This window comes from Lolium perenne, chromosome 5, assembly GCF_019359855.2.
Source record: "Lolium perenne isolate Kyuss_39 chromosome 5, Kyuss_2.0, whole genome shotgun sequence".
Classification (NCBI taxonomy): Eukaryota; Viridiplantae; Streptophyta; class Magnoliopsida; order Poales; family Poaceae; genus Lolium; species Lolium perenne.
This window is the reverse complement of record NC_067248.2, coordinates 114596707-114614429: the sequence shown is the minus strand read 5'-3', so window position 1 is coordinate 114614429 and position 17723 is coordinate 114596707. Positions and strand designations below refer to the sequence as shown.

Here is a 17723-nt window from a genome sequence, read left to right as displayed (position 1 = left end):
GTTTTGATCTTTGGTGGCTTTTGTGGACACTTTTGTATGTATGGGTGTATGGATGTATGGTGCTACTTGCACTCTTTTTGTGTTTTTGGGGCTTTTTCACGCACTATGTTAGTGTTAGCCTCGCTTTTGCTATCTTGCCACACGAGTGTTTGCTTGGGTGCCTTACTCAACGCGACACACACACCTCACAATGCGGGGCCACGTGCAATGTCTCGCAACACTAGACAAGCAATGCTCGATAGGGTAGATCGCAAAAGGAAGAGGGGTTACAAGGGTAAACCTGCAAGTTATACCTGCGATGGTGGTGGTGGTGGTGGTGGTGGTGGTGGTGGAGATCGCCGGATGTCGAGGTCGAAGAAGGCGCTGCGTCACCCGGTCGGGGGCCCGGTTGGACCGGATCCTGGACCGGCTCGGCCGGTTGTGCGGCCGGTTGACCGGCGTCTGGACCGGCCCGGCCGGTCTGTAGCCCGGTTGACCGGCTGCTCAACCGGATTGCTCGGGATCGAGCTTTCTCTCTCCTGTTCTTCACGAAAACCAAGCCAAATCGACCAAATCGAAGGGAAACGATGGAATTGGAGGCTAAAAGTTGGGGAAATAGTAGATCAAGCACAACAACACCAGATCCACGGACCAAAACCACTCAAAACTCAACCAAATCACAGATCGGTCAAAAGGCACTTTAGGGCTATTTTTTGGAAAATTTTCTAGAAACGAAATCGGGTGGGTGGAGGGTCAAATCCGCGGGAACCAAAGGCTGCTGATACCATATGATGTGGTCTAAGACCCCGTGTGTGGCCCGATCTTGCGGATTGACTTCGAAACCAAGCGGGTGAGATGGGAAAACGCGAGGGGATGAAGAACACGATGAACTCCGAGACTCACGCACGCACACCAACCCGATACACCCGATGCTTACCTCCGTGGCTCGATGGACCACGCCAATAGAATCTCCGTGGAAGAGGCACGAGGCAGAATTCCCGGAGAGAGATTGGGATTGGAGAGGATGAACTTGGGGAGGGAGAGAGAGTAGCAAGTACTAGAATCTCACTCCACAAATTCAAAGTCAACAACCAAGGTGCCTTGATTACAGAGGGATGATACCCAAGAGAGACTAAGCTCAAAGGTAGGTTTGAGTTCTAAACAAGTCTGAAGAGTAAAGGAGGGGTTCCAGCTACTTAAATAGGCACACACAGCCAGCAAGGGCGAACAGGTACGCGAACAGATAAGTCAAAGCAGTTTGGTGGGGAAATCCCGTCGGATCCGGTTGCGCGTCCGGTCAGACCGGGCCTGGGACCGGGCTGTCCGGTCATGGGTCCGGTCTGACCGGGCCTGGGACCGGGCTGTCCGGTCAGGGGTCTGGTCGACCGGTCGCCAACCGGGCTTCTGCGAGGAATCCGGTCCTGGGTCCGGTCGTCGTCCGGTACGAGGGAGTTGGTCCGGTTTGCGCCCGGTTGACCGGGCCTGTGACCGGGTCGTCTGGTCGTGGGGCCGGTCTGACCGGGCCTGTGACCGGCCAGCGTCCTTTTCTTCCTTGGCGATCTTCGGGCGACGTCGGCTTCGGCTCCATGTACATCTCCAGGTTCTGCTGCTCCTCTCCTTCCTTTGGCCATGGCGTCTCATCCTCCTCGGGGTCTTGGTGCGCCTTGTACCTAATGACACATAGCACGTCGGCATGAGGTAGCAATCCATCCAAAGGGGTACCAAGGTCAAGGGTGGTGAGGAGCGAGTTCACCTTGTCATGTATCGCTTTGGCTCGAGCCCGTGTCATGGGTCCACTTGGGGGACTTGTTGGCTTTGATGTAGTGTCGTTGGTGAGCGGGGCTACATCACCCTAGGGAGGCCCACGCGGCCAACATCCGCCGCGCCATAGCCGATGGGGACGAGTCGACCCACGACTTCTTTGTCTGGTCCGAAGACGACCAATCCTTAACGGACGGGGAGAGCGACCTTCGCTTCCTCGCCATTGGGCAATCGGAGGAGGAAAGCGACGACGACGGCTTCTCCTGGGATGGTCTCTCCTCTGCTGATGAGGTGAAGGAGGAGGGAGAGGAGGACGACGACGCCTCCTCTGACGAGCCGCCGGCCAAGCGTCTCTGCCCTTGGCCGGGCAACATGAGCGACTTCGACAGCGACGATGCCGACGCCGACGAAGAAGACGAGGACAACGAAGGTCCCGCCGGAGGTCGCTACAACAGCGACGAAGAACCAGCTGGGAGCAGCACCGACGGCGGCGACGGCGACGATGAGGGCAGCAGCGGCCCTTAGATAGGATAGAGCTAGGAATAATAGATCAGGGCAATGTATCCCTCCAGCCGCTCCTTTTGAGAGCAATCGGCTCCTTCTATGTAAGAAACCTGACTATTAATGAAGGAATTTCCAAAATTTGATTCTGTCAATTTCCTCAATATTGATCTAGCCAATTTTCCCCTACCCCAATTTTGCCGATTGTCACCTTGATTGATGTTCAATAAGCCGATGGCAACGCATCAGCTCTTATAATGAATTGCCAGACCGATCAATCTAGTCACCTCCTCAGATGGTAACTTGTAATCCTCGAAATTCAGATCGAAACTCCCAATCGAACACGTCCAGCCCACAGCTCTGAGACCCTCAGATCTTCGGATTCCAAAGTCACCCGATCGTAATGTTGGTCCTTAACGGCAAAACTCCTGGGTTAACGCTCCCAGGAAAGCTTCTTGGCCCGTTGCTGCCAACCTTGATGTTGAAGCTGACACTCTTGTAAACAAGTGCTATTTGTTCACAGCTTCCCCTGTGATGCCCTGTTTCCTTGCAGCGACAACTGGTCTAGAGCCTGATCAACGGTGATGGCTCCTTCTTCAAACTCCTCCTGTCAACCCTGGTGGTTTTCCTCTGCAAGAGCTCGCCACCTTTCAACATGGTTACGATCCAGAGATAGCCAATTTCAACACCATCGGCTCTTCAGAATGAGGAATTCTCAAGGCCAGCTGCCCCCCGAGCCTCTGTCAAGGCGAGAATGAAAGCGCATCAGCCAAAGGGGTCATCATCGGCCTCCCAACTGTAGTGCAGCGTCAGCCGATTCCAAATAAATCGGCTTTGAAAAGCAGAGAACCTCCAAGGTGAGCTGCCCCCCGAGCCGCTCCATCTCTTCATCAAAACTGGGCAAGAAAGCTTACGCCCAAGGAGACAGTGCACTAGGACGGTTTTGGAAGGACCAGCAGCTCCCCTGAACTAAGAAGCTTCATTCTTGGCTCCATTCTTGCGCCTTGCTGCTCAGATTGGTCCATCACCTCGGGCAGACTGATGCAGCTTCTAGTGAAGATGTTTGATGAAGTTGTCACCTTGGTCCAGCCCCAGGAGGAAATATCACAGCCGATTGAATGTTCATTGGCTGTTCTCATGATCCTAACCTGATCCGCATGCTTACACAGGCGCTGCTGATCTTGAAGATTTGCTAATGGAGCCACCAACCATTCGACTGAGGGACTCCTTCAGTAGAGCCTTGCTGCGTAACTTGATGACTGCTCCATTAGGCTTCTGCTTGCAACAGTTGTATCCCTTGAGTCGATGGCCGTGCATCGGCTTTGAATTCTTAAGTCGATGTCTACGCATCGGCTGTGCCCAAAAATTTCTGTATTTTCGATTTTTTACGGCCGATTTGTTTACGTATCGGCCCCCATATTTGAGCTATTCCGCTGGGCATTTGATATCTACTCCGAGCTTCGTATCCTCGTGTCTTATCCATCTATGTGCCCCCCGAGCCGATTCTGTCAAGTAATTGATGGTATCGGCTCTTCAGGCATCTGTTGGATCAATGCTGAACACAGACAAAGGTATGTTGAGGATAATTTTGGCCGATTGCGGGAATCGGCCTCCTTTTCCGTTGCAATGCTTTGACGATGGTTTGCAACTTCTTGGATTTCCATTGTAGCTACGTGGCATGCTGGAGATAAGATCCTTTGCTTTTTATTTTTTGAGGGCCGATCTCAGGGATCGGCCTTGCCACGTATGTCCAATGTCTTGGACCTGCTACTCTGTTAGGACCACGGATACCATGTTTGTATCAGCCGATGCCTCTGCATCGGCATCAGCCGATGCCTGTGCATCGGCTTTCGCCTGTTTTGGGCGCCATACTTTCTTTGGCGGGCGCGCCTTCGTCTCCAATGTTTGCTGAATTTTCACGGCTAGATCGGGCCGTGCTCTTCTCAACGTGTACAGGTACTGTGCCTCGGCTTCTTCCAGGTTTCACAGCCGCTGCACTCTACGCTTCTGAGAGTGGCTGAGTCCATCAGGGCACCACCTTGGCCGGTGATACCTATCTTCTTCTCCATCTGACTCCTCGAAGTCTTCTTCTTGAGATGACTCAGCTCGCTTGTTATGAGGTGGGAGAGGTCCTAGACGCTCGAACACTGAAACTTCGTTTGTCCTTCTCCTTTGCTGTTTGCATTCTGGGCAATTCTCGATTGTTGGCAATCGGCTCATTCCTGAGTCCCAGCAATGTTTGAAGAAGGGACAGTCCCAGTGCTTATCCAAGCCGTCTCGCTCCCTTGACCTCCCTCTAGCGCGACGTTCGTACCCGTCGTTGTTCCTGTCGTGCTGACGATACCTCCTGACTGCATCAGACCGACGATGTCTTTCATCGTCTTCGTCGTAGCGCCGACGTCGGTCGTACTGCTGCTCATATTTGTTGAGGAGATGCACGGAGAGTGGGCGCTGATACCGTATGCTTCTCACCTCCTCCTCGGTTAGGTACCGTCTATCATCATCTTGGGGCCGGTCGCGTGGAACGGCCTCCTCTTTATCTTTGCCACGAGAGTGGCTGCTCTCTGCTTTATCTTTGCCATGGCGGCTCACAAACCCTGCCATATTGACATCAAAAGAGAACCCTGGCTCCCTTATGGAGTGGCTTAGGTCCACCATGTTGACGTCCGGAAACGGACGCATGTCTACCTTCGTGGCAAACTGTCCGAAAGTTAATCGGCCTGATTCTATCGCCATCTGAATTTGTGCGCGCAATACTTTGCAGTCGTTGGTGGCGTGCGTGAACGTATGATTGTGGGTTCGAGTCCCACCGGGCGTGCCAGAATGTGTTACCCTCCAAAACCCACCGACGGGCAATGGCTAAGCAACACGAAGAGCCGGGAGGCTCCCAAGGCCGCTTAGTGGACCCTGGCACCTCGCGTTGTCCCGCAAATCTTCCAGCCACGTCCTGGCGGTTGCTAGGGCGTGCCACCTGACCTAGACCCTATCAGGAAGGTGTTAGAGTGCTTCGATTGTTCCTGCATGGTAGACACGTAAACATTAAATACGAGCCCTATCGGCTCTTCAGGTTTCCCTGTGGATCGGCTCAAGGAGCCGATCGCCCCATGTTTCACGTTGGATTTACAATGGCATGGGGATCCTGCTTGATCAAAACAAAGCTAAAGCGATCCACGACAGTTTAGGGTTTTCACCGCATAACCGGAACGTCCTACGTGTGATCGGGCCTAGCAGCTACGGAAGATGATGCAAACTACCCCTACGAGAGGCCTAAAAACCAACATAACGTTGATTCCCGGAACATCCCTTGCAGGGACGGTAAACAACATCTAACGCACTACCGGATCGTCCGACCCCAACATAAGGCCTAACTATGCAGATATTAAACTAATCCTTGCAGGGCAAGGAGCAACTACAACGGATCGGATCTACTAAGTAACGAACAAGCAAGATGCTGCCCTTACACCCAGATAGGTGTAAGGGCAGCTAGGTGTCGAGGGACGGCATTGCCACGCAGATATGCACGCGAAAGCATCAATGCAAGCCCCTAAACACCTAAGGATAAATAGTACTGCTCGCCATCAACAAGGCTTCAGCACGAGCAGTACAAGGTAGACGAATAAACATATACTGCCTAGATCGCGAGATGCGATCTAGGCAGCATGGTGCTTACCCGGGAGAAACCCTCGAAGAAAGGGGTGGCGATGCGCCTGATTTGTGTTGGTTGAACGATGATTGTCCTCCTTTTCCGATAACCCTAGATACATATTTATAGTCCAAGGGACTTTCTAATTGAGGCGTGCACCTAACCGTGCACAGGCCAGACTCTATCTTTTTAATCTAAATTACAATGCGATCTACTATATTACAGATACACTAGCAACTTAGCCCAAACTCTTAGCACAAGGCCGCTTCGACGATGCTCCACGTGTACGTCCTTCAAGCCCATCTTCACTTACGGCCCATCTCCTGATTTGGCCAAAATCGGGTGGTAACACGGTGTCGGTCATGTTGGTGAAGTCCTAGATATCATCGCCAACACGGGCATCCATATTCCTCTTACATGCATAATTTGTCGGACCATGAGTACACTAGTTAGCGCCATCGAGGATGATGCTCTCAGACTCCTAGGTGTCCACACAGTGCGGTGATGGACTACCGAGGGGCTCGCTTGAGCCCATGGCAAACTTGCCGGTGGATAGACCGAAAGAGAAGATGGTTTGCATCTGACTTTAGTTGAGGATGGGCTTGTTGAGGAACTCAACGTTCTTGGGGGATCCTAAGATTTGAAGGCAGTGTGTTAGTCGTGAATGATAATCATCGATGATCAAGTGAAAAAATAGTAAGACAGTGTGATAACTATGATGTGGCCCGGTAGTGCTCACTCTCCAAGATAATGATGAAGGTGTCCTCACACCATTGACCTCCACCAAGGTCTTTAAGCTTTCATACTTATAGCCACTTGATCCTCCACTCCTCGTGATTGTACACCTTACTTGAGGTCACCTTAGGTCCGCGGTGCTCAAGCAGAGTCTTCACAACATGACAGTTAGATGTACCTTTTGAAGCACTTGTCAGTCTGGATGTTGCTCTTGATGATAATGCACATCTTTTCTAGGACAAACACATACATGAAGGGGATCCATCTGGCTCTTATGTGCATTGGCAATCTATGTTGCCACCTTTGTAGCTACGCTCTTCACTAGGCTCTGCTCAGGGTCCTCCATGAGGGTTGCTAGTGGCTCCCGAGAAGACACCACAACATTCCAAGGAATGGGATAAGAATCGTCCACAAATGAAGGGATCTAGGCATCACTAGTGTTGGCCAGAGCCTGGCTAAAGTTTCCCCTAATTGAGTCATGCATTTAACACACACGATAGATCAATGTAAACACACACTAATCTAACTAAACTACCACATCCGGTACACAAACACATCCTAGACATGCTAGACAATATGTCATACAGCAAGTATTGCACACCATCTAGCTTAAAATTAATTATCTACAATAAGCTAAAGCTAAACACCATGTTCAACATAGAATAAAATCATACTACAAGCCAATATATATTTGAACAACCTACCATACTACAAGATCGGCGACAAGGAAGGGGTGGTGCGCCGACGGCGCCCTCCGCGCGGTGGTGCTCTGCGCCGCCTTGATCTGATCTAGGGTTTCGGCCAAGATCTGGACCGGGTGCGTCTAGGCAGGTAAGGTCCCGGTGTTGGTCCTTGCCACACCGTTGGGCCATGCTGGACTGCTCTCTCCATGTCTTCCGATCTGGTTGATAGTTGACCGGTTGCGAGGGGGCTGCTAGTCTTGCAAATAATGGTGGTGGTCCTCAGATTCCTATCGCGCCAAGTGAAGATCGTTCAGAAGCTTCTTCCCACCGGGCTAGCTGGATTGTCGTGTTCCGGAAGGCCCTGCCGGCGAAAGTCATCGTGCGATCAATGCCAGAAGACTGCTGGATTGGGTGTTTTAGGTCGTGCGCACCCATGTTTTTATCTGACCGTTTGGTTTCAGGGGAGCATTTCGAAGCTCTGCTGGCTTTTAATATGATGGAGCTTATTTTCTTTCTATGGTGCTGGAGGAGAAGGTCATGAAAGCCGAGATCGATGGAATTGGCTTGGTGCTTCGTGACTTCGAACATCGACTTGTATGTGGGGCTGACTGCACAGGAGAAGTTCATAATTCTATCTTTTAGGGTGAAAAATCCATTGTATGGCCTTAATTGGTTGTGCATGGAAATGTTCTTGTTGAAGGCATTGTTTCGAGAGTGAGGACTTTCTTTAGGTTGAAAACCTAAGATCTAGGATCGCACAGCGACAACGTTTGTGCACTGTTTCCTTCTTGGAGGCGTCGCTGATGGAGAAGCTGATCTTCTGGTGTTGTCTCGGTGGTGCCAGTGTTGTTGTTTCAAGTTTTCGATCTCTGTAGCGGGACTTTTTTTTTGTAATTCTTCTCTTGTTTTTTGGCTGTGTGCATCCTTTATGCCATCGGGGCATGATGTTGTTGCAGAGGTTGGGTGTAATTGGTATTTCCGCGATATTAATATATGCTCTTTATCAAAAAAAATCTACACTGCTAGTGATAGATTTCTATAACCTAATGCAAAACCTAGCGAAATCTACCCTACCAAGATCACATATCTACCCGGGTTACTATAAACCATCGGTGGAGTAGGCTTTCCGCCATTGCCGACTAGAGATGAGCGCACTGTTTACCTGCTCTCTAACTAGAGAATCAACCTCAAAGGAGGGTAATGGAAATTTAGCTTTTCGGAGGTGAGTGGAGGTCAGAAATAGAGGAAGGGTTTTGGTCAGAGGTGAACGAGTTTCTCCTGCTCCTTTTTTGCTGGAAACGATCGAATTGACAGCTTCCACCGAACCTAGCTCAGATGTGCTTCAGTTTTGCATTTGGCCAGGCCAAAGAGGAGGACAAACATACAATCACCCAACCTTTGCATCTAGTTGGCCTGGTTGGCATCCTTCCGGGAACCAATCACACCCTAAACCAACGAGGTGGATCTCATTGCATTTTATTCAGAGAGAAGCTTGGCTCAAATCTTAGTTGGCTAGATCACTACCTCAGTGCTAGACAATGACTATAAGGAGATTAAACCTAGTTAAACTATTTTAATGGCAGGACGACACATCTTAAAAGAGGTTATCATGTTACATGAAACTATCACTAATATAGATGAGGCAATCGTACACAGCTGAAATGATCTGTCGCACGCGGTTTATTGAAGCATCACAATGCGGAAGTTGGCGATGGTGCGGGATATCACAAACAGTTTCCGTGCTCCTGTGCAAAGGTGGAAGTATCATACACGGTCTAATATAAATCGTGTGCGCCTTTTGTGGTTTTCGCAATAACATATCATACATGGTCTGTTGTTTTTAATGATTTTGACATCACATATATTGGTGTATATTTCTAATCATTTGCATTACCATCGCATATGCTTAATTACGGCTGATTGTGGAAACACATTACCAACACATTAGGCTAGTTTCAGCCGATTTACATCAATACAACATCATAAAAAAAGGACAATATATAACCACATACATAGATCGATGCACATCATAGCAAGCATTTATAGAGCACTGCGTGATGGACTACTTCTAGCTAGCAGAATGGGATGCAACGGAATAGAGGTAAACTCTGATTGCTACGATGTAATCGAAGTCATGAGAAATGGTGGCAATTCTTTTGGTCCATTGACGGCGATATACAGGGAATATACTCTCCTAAACCGTAACTATACTGAGATAGTGAGATAGTTTTTTACCACTATCCTAGGGAAGCAAATGTGACAGGCACATATATTAGCTAGTCGATCAGAGGGTACTTAATCGGTTGTTTGGATCAAAAACCCTCCCCATTTGATTACCTGTTTGTACTAGCAAATGATGTATCAGTGATGGCAAATTAATAAAGCATGCCATATTGGCTTTCCCTCAAAGGATAGCAAGCATTTCTTTTTCTTTTGAAACGGATAGCAAGCATTTCTTGAGAGTGGGTCAGTTTTTACATGACAACAAACGTATACGCTATAATAACGTCCAGCCAACAAATAACCTTCTAGCTGCGGGACGTATGTTGAAATCCAGCTCCTTTAGGAAAGACATGCTTGACGGTTGTGTCTTTCTACGCTCACTCCAACCTATCTACTTCCTTCGTTTCTGAAGAAAAAAAAACTTCGCATTTAAGATATATTTGAATCTATAACTAAAATATGTTTATATACCTTTGTATCTAAATAAATTTGAGAAGCTTTTCTAAAGACAAAGGGAGTATAAGAAAACCACCGATTCAGCCATTCTTTCCCAGCTAAATTTCAAACAAACGAACCATGTTATACATACCTGCCAGTGTGCTGCAACCAACCACACAATTTAGCCTGCAAGGACCTGCATGAAAGTCTTGCGGGCAACCGAATTGGCCCGATATTGGTATACATGCTCTAGGCCTGTGTCGGGCAGCACGGTCCCTGCATTCTCTTCTCCTAGCCCATCTAAACCATCTCTTGTCACTTGCCTGCTACTTCAGCCTGCGTGCCACTGTTTGGTACCCTGTTTCCGTTCAATCCTCCTCTCTCAAAATTCTCATTCTTCATCTTATATGATGATGCTTTGCCAAGTGTCCCAAAAACTCAGCAAATATTTTGAATCGGTAAACTGGATTACAAAAAGATCAAATTTCAAAGAAACAAATCCGCAACACAACTGAATCGACCCTTCTCTTGTTTCACTCCAAATTCCAGTTATCCAAATCCCTGACAGTGACATATCAAAATGCCCTCGCTTCTCGCAGCTGCTTTTTGTGATATAATGGTTGGCATGGTGCCATTACACTATGTCATTTAAGGTTTCTATATGAATCTACCAGTTTCAAAGACAAACATCATAAAGTTTTTCTTCCAGTCAGAAAAAACCTTATTCGATCCCTAAGGAATTCATCTGTAATTTGATGTCCGAGTGACTAATCCATGGACAGATCAGATCGATGACAAGTAAAAAAAGATGGGTCTAAGTTTGGGTCTAATCATCTGACACAGGTTTTGCATTCTGCAAAGCTATACATCAGTCTACTTGATGACCTCAAAAAATAAAACTTCAGGCTGGAGCTTGCAGTCCCTGAAACGTTCTAGCAAATGCTCCCAAGTATCTTCTGTCTGCATGGAGAATGTTCATATCAACAAATCGAGAAGTTCAGAATCAAATGGCCAAAAAGAAAGTATGTAGGGCATGTATGAGCCAGTCCCTTACCTCGACAGTCTCAAATTCATGTATGAGCCACCTGTCCTTGTCGCGAGCAAAGCAGACATAGCGCTCATCAACATAGCAAATCTGTAAGAGTTTGGATTTCAAGGTGACATAAGATGAATGCTAACTTGCATCGTATTTGCAAAGAATGTTGCAGAATAATAAGCAAGAAAATTAGGTAACTAGTGCATCAAACAAACCTTGCATAGGCCTGAAGTAAAACTGAAAGCAGCAGGAGAGTGACAGCAGTAAAAGGTTAATCCAGCCACTCCTATCAGATATTTAGATATGATTTGCAGGAATGTTGTGCAACCACCCCATGTGATTCGATGAGACCATTTTCTATTAGATATGAATGCAAGGGAAATAATGCAAAATATGCTTGTGAGAGCAGCAGAGGTGACAAGGTCCAACCAGGTTACATACATATCACTTTTTTTTCGAACCATGTAAGAGACTTGCATGTATTAATATAGAAGAGGGAAAAGCACCTAAGTGGTTGAAGTCTTACAGAAGAACAAAGCCTGCAAGAAGGGCACGACCACAAACTGGAAAGACAACGACCACAAAAGACTAAACAGAAAAACAACATGAACTAGAGACAAACACTATTACCAAACATCGCTAAAAAAACTCACAACACGACCTAGCCCTACATATGATATTTATCCAATATTTTGATATCAGTGACATATACAGTAGAACATATGCGATAGAAAGGTCTGATATAACATGCAAATATCTCGTGAAGACTATATAATATGACCAACTCAGGTACTATGAATTGTAGTTTAATCCGTTATCCACTTATTTTGATGAGCAGAAAAGGCCTTATCAAGGTAGCCTAGTCAGGCTGAACGTGACTGTGCCATTCACTAGTACCATGGTCCATTTTATTACATAAAATGGGAACCTTGTTCTTAGAGTAATACCCACTTAGCCTCTTTCAGCTTGTGCGTATTATATAACATCGATTTTGATAATTACGATACATCAGGCACATATCAAAGTTAACAAAGAATCCAACACCAGTTATGGAAGAAGTAATAAATAGCAACTCAGCTTATAAACTCCCGGGACAATGGATATCAACCAATATCGAATAGGTCACTGCTTTCTGCTCCTTTTTGCTCAAAAAATAGAAGTACTTTGTTCTGTTCCATTAACAACTTAAGTTAGGAAAATAGAATAGTTTGGTGTAGACATACCATGGAGGTGACACTATACATAGTTCCAGAATGAGCACTTTTGCAAAAGAATTCAATGTCAAGGGGGGATGTGATGTCGGCCAGGACTTCAGAGAGTGTGTCCGGGCTTTCACTGTTACCAAGCCACTTCAAAACTGCAGAATAATAGCAAAATGAAGCAACATAATGAATATCTTTGGTATAAACTACTGCAAGCAGTGACGATTATGAATTCAGAAACAGCCTCTTGAACCAGTACAACCAGAAATTTCTAGTTACATTAACATGAATACACATATATGATACTTCGTATATCTTTCTATTGGAACATTTTCATTCTGATGGGACATGTTTCTACTATTTTTTTAAATCAATTTTGAGGACATTAAGTCGTATCACACTTATCATTGTACACTGGCAGCATTGTTGGGTTTCCAGATATGTTGTGTTGAAGAATCTGGTTAGACTTATTTGTCTCAAATATCATTTTATGTTTTGAGAAAAAGGGGCACAGAACTGCAACTTATTGTTTGGGAGAAGAAGCCTTACCTATTGTAAAGAAGTGTGGTGCGTTTGAAAGAAATAGATCAATCTTCTGCGGAATTCCACAATGCTCGCAGCTGTTCTCCTTATAGAACTGTTCATCCAATAGAACCGGAAGCTCTGCAAAGGACTTGATCTGCACAAGGATAATCAGAATCTCTAGTCAACATTTCCTACTTGCTTGAATAGTCTTGAAGCATATATCCACCTATACAAGGTTGTGGCTAGACAGAAAATCTACTGCAAACAGCATACCTTTGTTGTTTGAAGTGAACCAGCATCAAGTATATGGAAAAGTGCACTATATGGGTATTCACCAGAACACTCCCCACAATTGCAACTCATTTGCACATTAAATGTTATCCCAAAAAGACTATGTGTTGGGCATATGCAATCTCCACACGTGATTGGGTTCACCACATGTTTCTCGGTCTCCTTTCTTAAACTAAAACGTGAACAAGTTTCTGACATATGCAATCCAATGAGAATTGTGGCCACAATCTCAGATGAAAAATTTGTCCCAACCTGCAACTGGAATTGATTCACAAGGTTACCTTGTGAAGACACAAAAAGTGTGTACGTAATCAAATACTCCATACAACTGAAGCAGAAAGCAGATGCTTTTAGTTTGATACTTGATACATTAGAGAACAAACAACAACAATGACTGGCATAGCTTACAAAACAAAGAATATAACACCACATACCTAAATTTTCTCATTCTAGTGCATATACATGGTATCAATATTCAGCATCCATACAGAACAAATAACAAGAAACAAGTAATTCTGGTATGAACTATCAGAGTGTTTCCTTCCATGAAGTGGAACAAATCCACACCTATATATATTGTTGAAAACATATATATATGTAAATATAAAATAGTTTGAAGGTAACATCAGAACCAAACCGGATCACAGACTCTGCTTTCACGTGATAAACTAACATTTAATAACTCTTTGTTCAACAGAATGATCCTGGTATATACCTTTTCAGAAAAAAGGGTGCAATCTACTCTGCAGAGAAGGGTCTTCATGTAAGTCAGAACAACATCCTCTAAGTGGTAGTCATTTTTCTCCCAAGATATGAAAATTTCATATAATTGCTGAGCAATACAGATATTCTCAGCAGACGGGATCCATGCAAGTGGCTCAGTTAGAAACTTATCTCTGAAATGCCTCAGATTGCACAATGACTGCATGCAAACATAGGAAATTATAAGCTGATGGATAAAAAAATCAAATGATTAAATGCGAGTTTCTCTTACCCGTATGATTAGACTCAAGATAGACAGGCCTTTATCAGCATTGTTCTTGTTGAAAGCATTAAGACTTCGTTGACAGCTGGAGGTGCTTGCCATTTCCTTGACAGATTGGCCAGAAGTTCCTATATTATCTATGAGATTGTAAGAAGTATCTGTGACGTTAAAGAATATATTTCATATTCGTAGCATATAATTTTGAAAATAAGAACATATTTGAGCATGGAGGTTAGACTGAATGGTAATTTTCCTTTGGCAGTAAGTGCAAAGTGGCCCATACAAAAACCTCATATGGTTTCAAATTCTCCATATCTAATAATCTCAAATAGATGATCCCAAAGGATTGAAATACTATAAAATTCACCTTTGTTTTCTAGTTCCACCTCTGCAATTCTTGCAGCACAGTTCAGCCCGCTTTCATGAACGTCAAGTCTTGGATCCGAAGATCTTTGGTCTACCGTGGTCTCAGAATTGCTATCTACAATACGAACCTCACTGCACAATTAGTGAAACCTGTGAGCTTCCTTGCATAGTTGAGAAAAAGGAGGGCCATTAAACAAACAAGTTGCATTTTGTGTAGTATGTATCGGATGAAAAGCTTGAGAAGAACATGACTAAACTCTAAATAATTATTTTCTGTTGCTGAGACTCACTAGTTCCCATTCATCAGTTACAGTATCATTTTTTTTCTCACACAGAGGTCAACCATTAGATACCAAAGAGGTTTATTGAAAGCATAGATGAGTATCCCAGTCAGTGATACTGTCTACAGCATCTAATGTGGAGACGTTCAAAATAAGACATCTAGTGCACTGCAGAGGCAAGTACAAAAATAACCAGCTATATAGAAAGAGTAAACCTGACATACAATAATATTAAGGGTTTTCATGTTTTCTACCTTTCTTCAGGTTTTTCACCATCCTTAAGTGTCTCGTCTGAGCATGATGGCTGTACACAATTCCACCACGTTAGTGCTTCAGCTTTAATCATATAACTTGAAACATTAACACGTTTTAGGAATCATTCCACAGAAATAGTTTCAGTAGAAGTCGTAAAGGTAAACAAAATAACCTGTATGTTTTCTGTCTGTGTGTCGTCACCACTTTGATGGTCAGTATTGTTGGCGTGTGACGGCTCTGAGCCATGTTCCACAGAAACAATCCTGCCAGGGGCAACGGGAACTTTGCCGAATACAATGTCGATACTGGCACAACCAATAATCGTACCAAGATCCTTTGCAGAAAGATCAATCACTGTTTTCATTTGTATCTGCAAAGGTGGTTATCATACAACACGACATGAGAGGTTGAAAAAACAAATGTATATAACTAGAGAAACCAAGCATTCCAGATGTTAACAGACCCATTGGAACGATCTCGCAAGTGGGAGGATGATTTCACGATAATCGAGAGCAGAAGTTTCGAGGAACTCAAGCCACAAGTTCTGGATTGCAAAACGAAACTCCTCAAACTGCAATTTACAAGCAAGTGAATCATTAGTCAGATATGGAATAAGGAAGAATGCTGAACTGAAACCATGTCATGTAAAAGTGTTAGGAGGACCTCAGTGCTATCTTCAGGCAACATCCTCAGCTCCTCCTTAATGTTCTCAAGGATCTTGGCTCCTTCTCTGGATTTCCTCTGTCGCATTTCAGCAAGGGGTTCTGCTTGGATCCCAATAGATGGTGAGAGGAGCAAGGATTCAAAAATATCTTGCACCCTTGGTAAGTGGAAGATGTCATGCTGCTCTGAATCCTGACTGAGAGTTATCCCATCCAACAAGTGATCATGCTTTGGTGTATCTTCATAGAGATCTGGACCTAAAACTGACTGCAGCTTCTTCCAGAGCTCGTCTCGGTGCTTGCTGCTCATGTGTTGCCAGAGCGACTGCGTGTCCACAAACTTCTTGCCATCGCAGCGGTGATTGGGGCAAACCAAGAAACTCCATGAACCCTGCTGCTTGCGAAAGCGCAGTGCATCAGATATGGTCTTGGCTGCCGACTTGTCGACTCTATCGTAGTGCCCCTGCAGCGTGTCAACCCTCACTGATAAGACCCTGTCAACCCTCCCTGATCTGGCCCTGTCGGGGTGTTGCGTGGCTTTGATAGAGCACCAGCATACGGCAGCCGCAACCACGATCTGCTTGAGCAAGACGCGGAGCTGCTTCCTGACAGAAGATACTCTGGCATCGCAGTCCGCGCCAGGAACAGACACAGCAGGAGGTATGTCCTCCGAATTGGGGTCAGTCGGCTCCTGGATGCAAAGCGCTCGGCGGCACTCCCTCTCCGACCCATCAAACTCGTCCAGGGCGAACAGTACCTTGGCGTGGAACAGGGCGATGAGGATGGAGTCGGCGAAGTGAGCCGCCGCTTCAGAGGCCTGGGCGAGAGCGCGGCGCAGGAGCCGCCTCCTGTCGGCCGCGAGGTCGAGGGCGGGGACTCCTTCCAGTTCAAGGTAGACGCGGAGCAAGCGGGCGCGCGCCGAGTACGGGAACCGCTCGGCGAGACGCTTCGCGCGCGCTCGCACTTGATCGGCAGCGGGGGCGTCCCCGCCAAGCAAGAGCAGCTCCCCGGCCTCTCGGGGCACGATTATGTTGTCGATGATGGCCGTTACTTCGAACAGGGCGGCGCCGGCCTTGCCCAGCGCGTCGCGCGTCCTCGCCCTGGGGTTGTGGCCGCCGCCGACCTCGACGAGGTGGTCCGCCGGGTCGGCGTGGATGGTGCCGGGGTTGAAGACGCGGAACAGCTCCGCCTGCGCGTCGGAGAGGCGGCGGTTGGCGGCGAGCGCCTCGGCGTGGGCGACGGCGGTCGTGGCGCAGTTGGGCGCGTTCCGGGCGGCGGCGGAGAAGGCGGCGAGGGCGGCGCGGTAGTGGTCCGACGCGGACAAGGACGCGGATACGGCGGTGGCCATTTCGTTCCAGGGAACGGCCGAGGCGCGGACGTGGAGGGTGCCGGCGAGGTTGAGAGCGAGCGCGGAGCGCGGGTTGGCGGCGGCGAGCTCGTTGGCGCAGGCGAGCGCGAGGTCGTGGTGGCCCGCGTTGTGGATCTCTAGCGCCTCCAGGGCCAGCTTGCGGATGGTGTTGGCCATCGCGAGCAAGGGCGGGGCGCGAGGAGAAGGAGAGCGGCGCGCGAGGTGCTCGTGGAAATGCCGCAGAGCAGGTTTGGGCGGGCGGCGGTGGGTGTGAGACGGGGAGCTAGGGTTTGGGCGGAGGAGGAGGAGGCGAGGGCGAGGTGCTGCGGAAGCGGGAGATTGGAAATGAGGATGCGGCGGTGCTTGGTTGGTGAAATGGTGAGGCGTGCAGGGGAAGGAGGAGGAAGAGAGGAGGTACTTATAGTGGCGTGTTGGGAAGGAGGACTAGCAACAAGAGACAAGCGTGCGATACTCGGGGAGAAACCGGACGTTGGCTGTGAAAATGGTCATACAATGATACAATCCTGTATATTCGGGAATTTTTGAAACTTGTATGTTGAAACAAAAATGGAGAACCGGATTAGGATGTTTTAGAGCATCTTCACTCGTGTCCCCAAACCGTCCCCCAAACCGCATCGGATTGAACGTTTGGGGGACGTGTTTTGTTCGTGCCGCGTTTGGGGGACGTCGCTCCCCAGCCGCGTCCCCCAAACGCCGCCCCCAAACATTTAAAATACTTTTTTTGGCATTTTTATTTCAATTTCCACAAACTAATACATAATTGGAAACGTGGTTTCCACAAACTAATA

General features: G+C 47.1%; 1 protein-coding gene across 1 annotated transcript; it reads right to left on the bottom strand.

Annotated features, from left to right (window-relative positions):
* Positions 1 to 10660: 10660 nt before the first annotated feature.
* Positions 10661 to 17091, bottom strand: LOC127299682 (uncharacterized). Its single transcript, XM_071820863.1, has 14 exons — positions 15568 to 17091; positions 15368 to 15475; positions 15077 to 15274; positions 14904 to 14953; positions 14370 to 14500; positions 14012 to 14139; positions 13733 to 13939; positions 13000 to 13275; positions 12751 to 12880; positions 12202 to 12356; positions 11526 to 11562; positions 11215 to 11480; positions 11018 to 11098; positions 10661 to 10923 (listed from the first exon to the last, which is right to left on the bottom strand). The coding sequence occupies exons 1-14, from the start codon at positions 17089 to 17091 to the stop codon at positions 10837 to 10839; spliced, it is 3378 nt and encodes a 1125-aa protein (XP_071676964.1). The 3' UTR covers positions 10661 to 10836.
* Between the last annotated feature and the right edge of the window lie 632 nt (positions 17092 to 17723).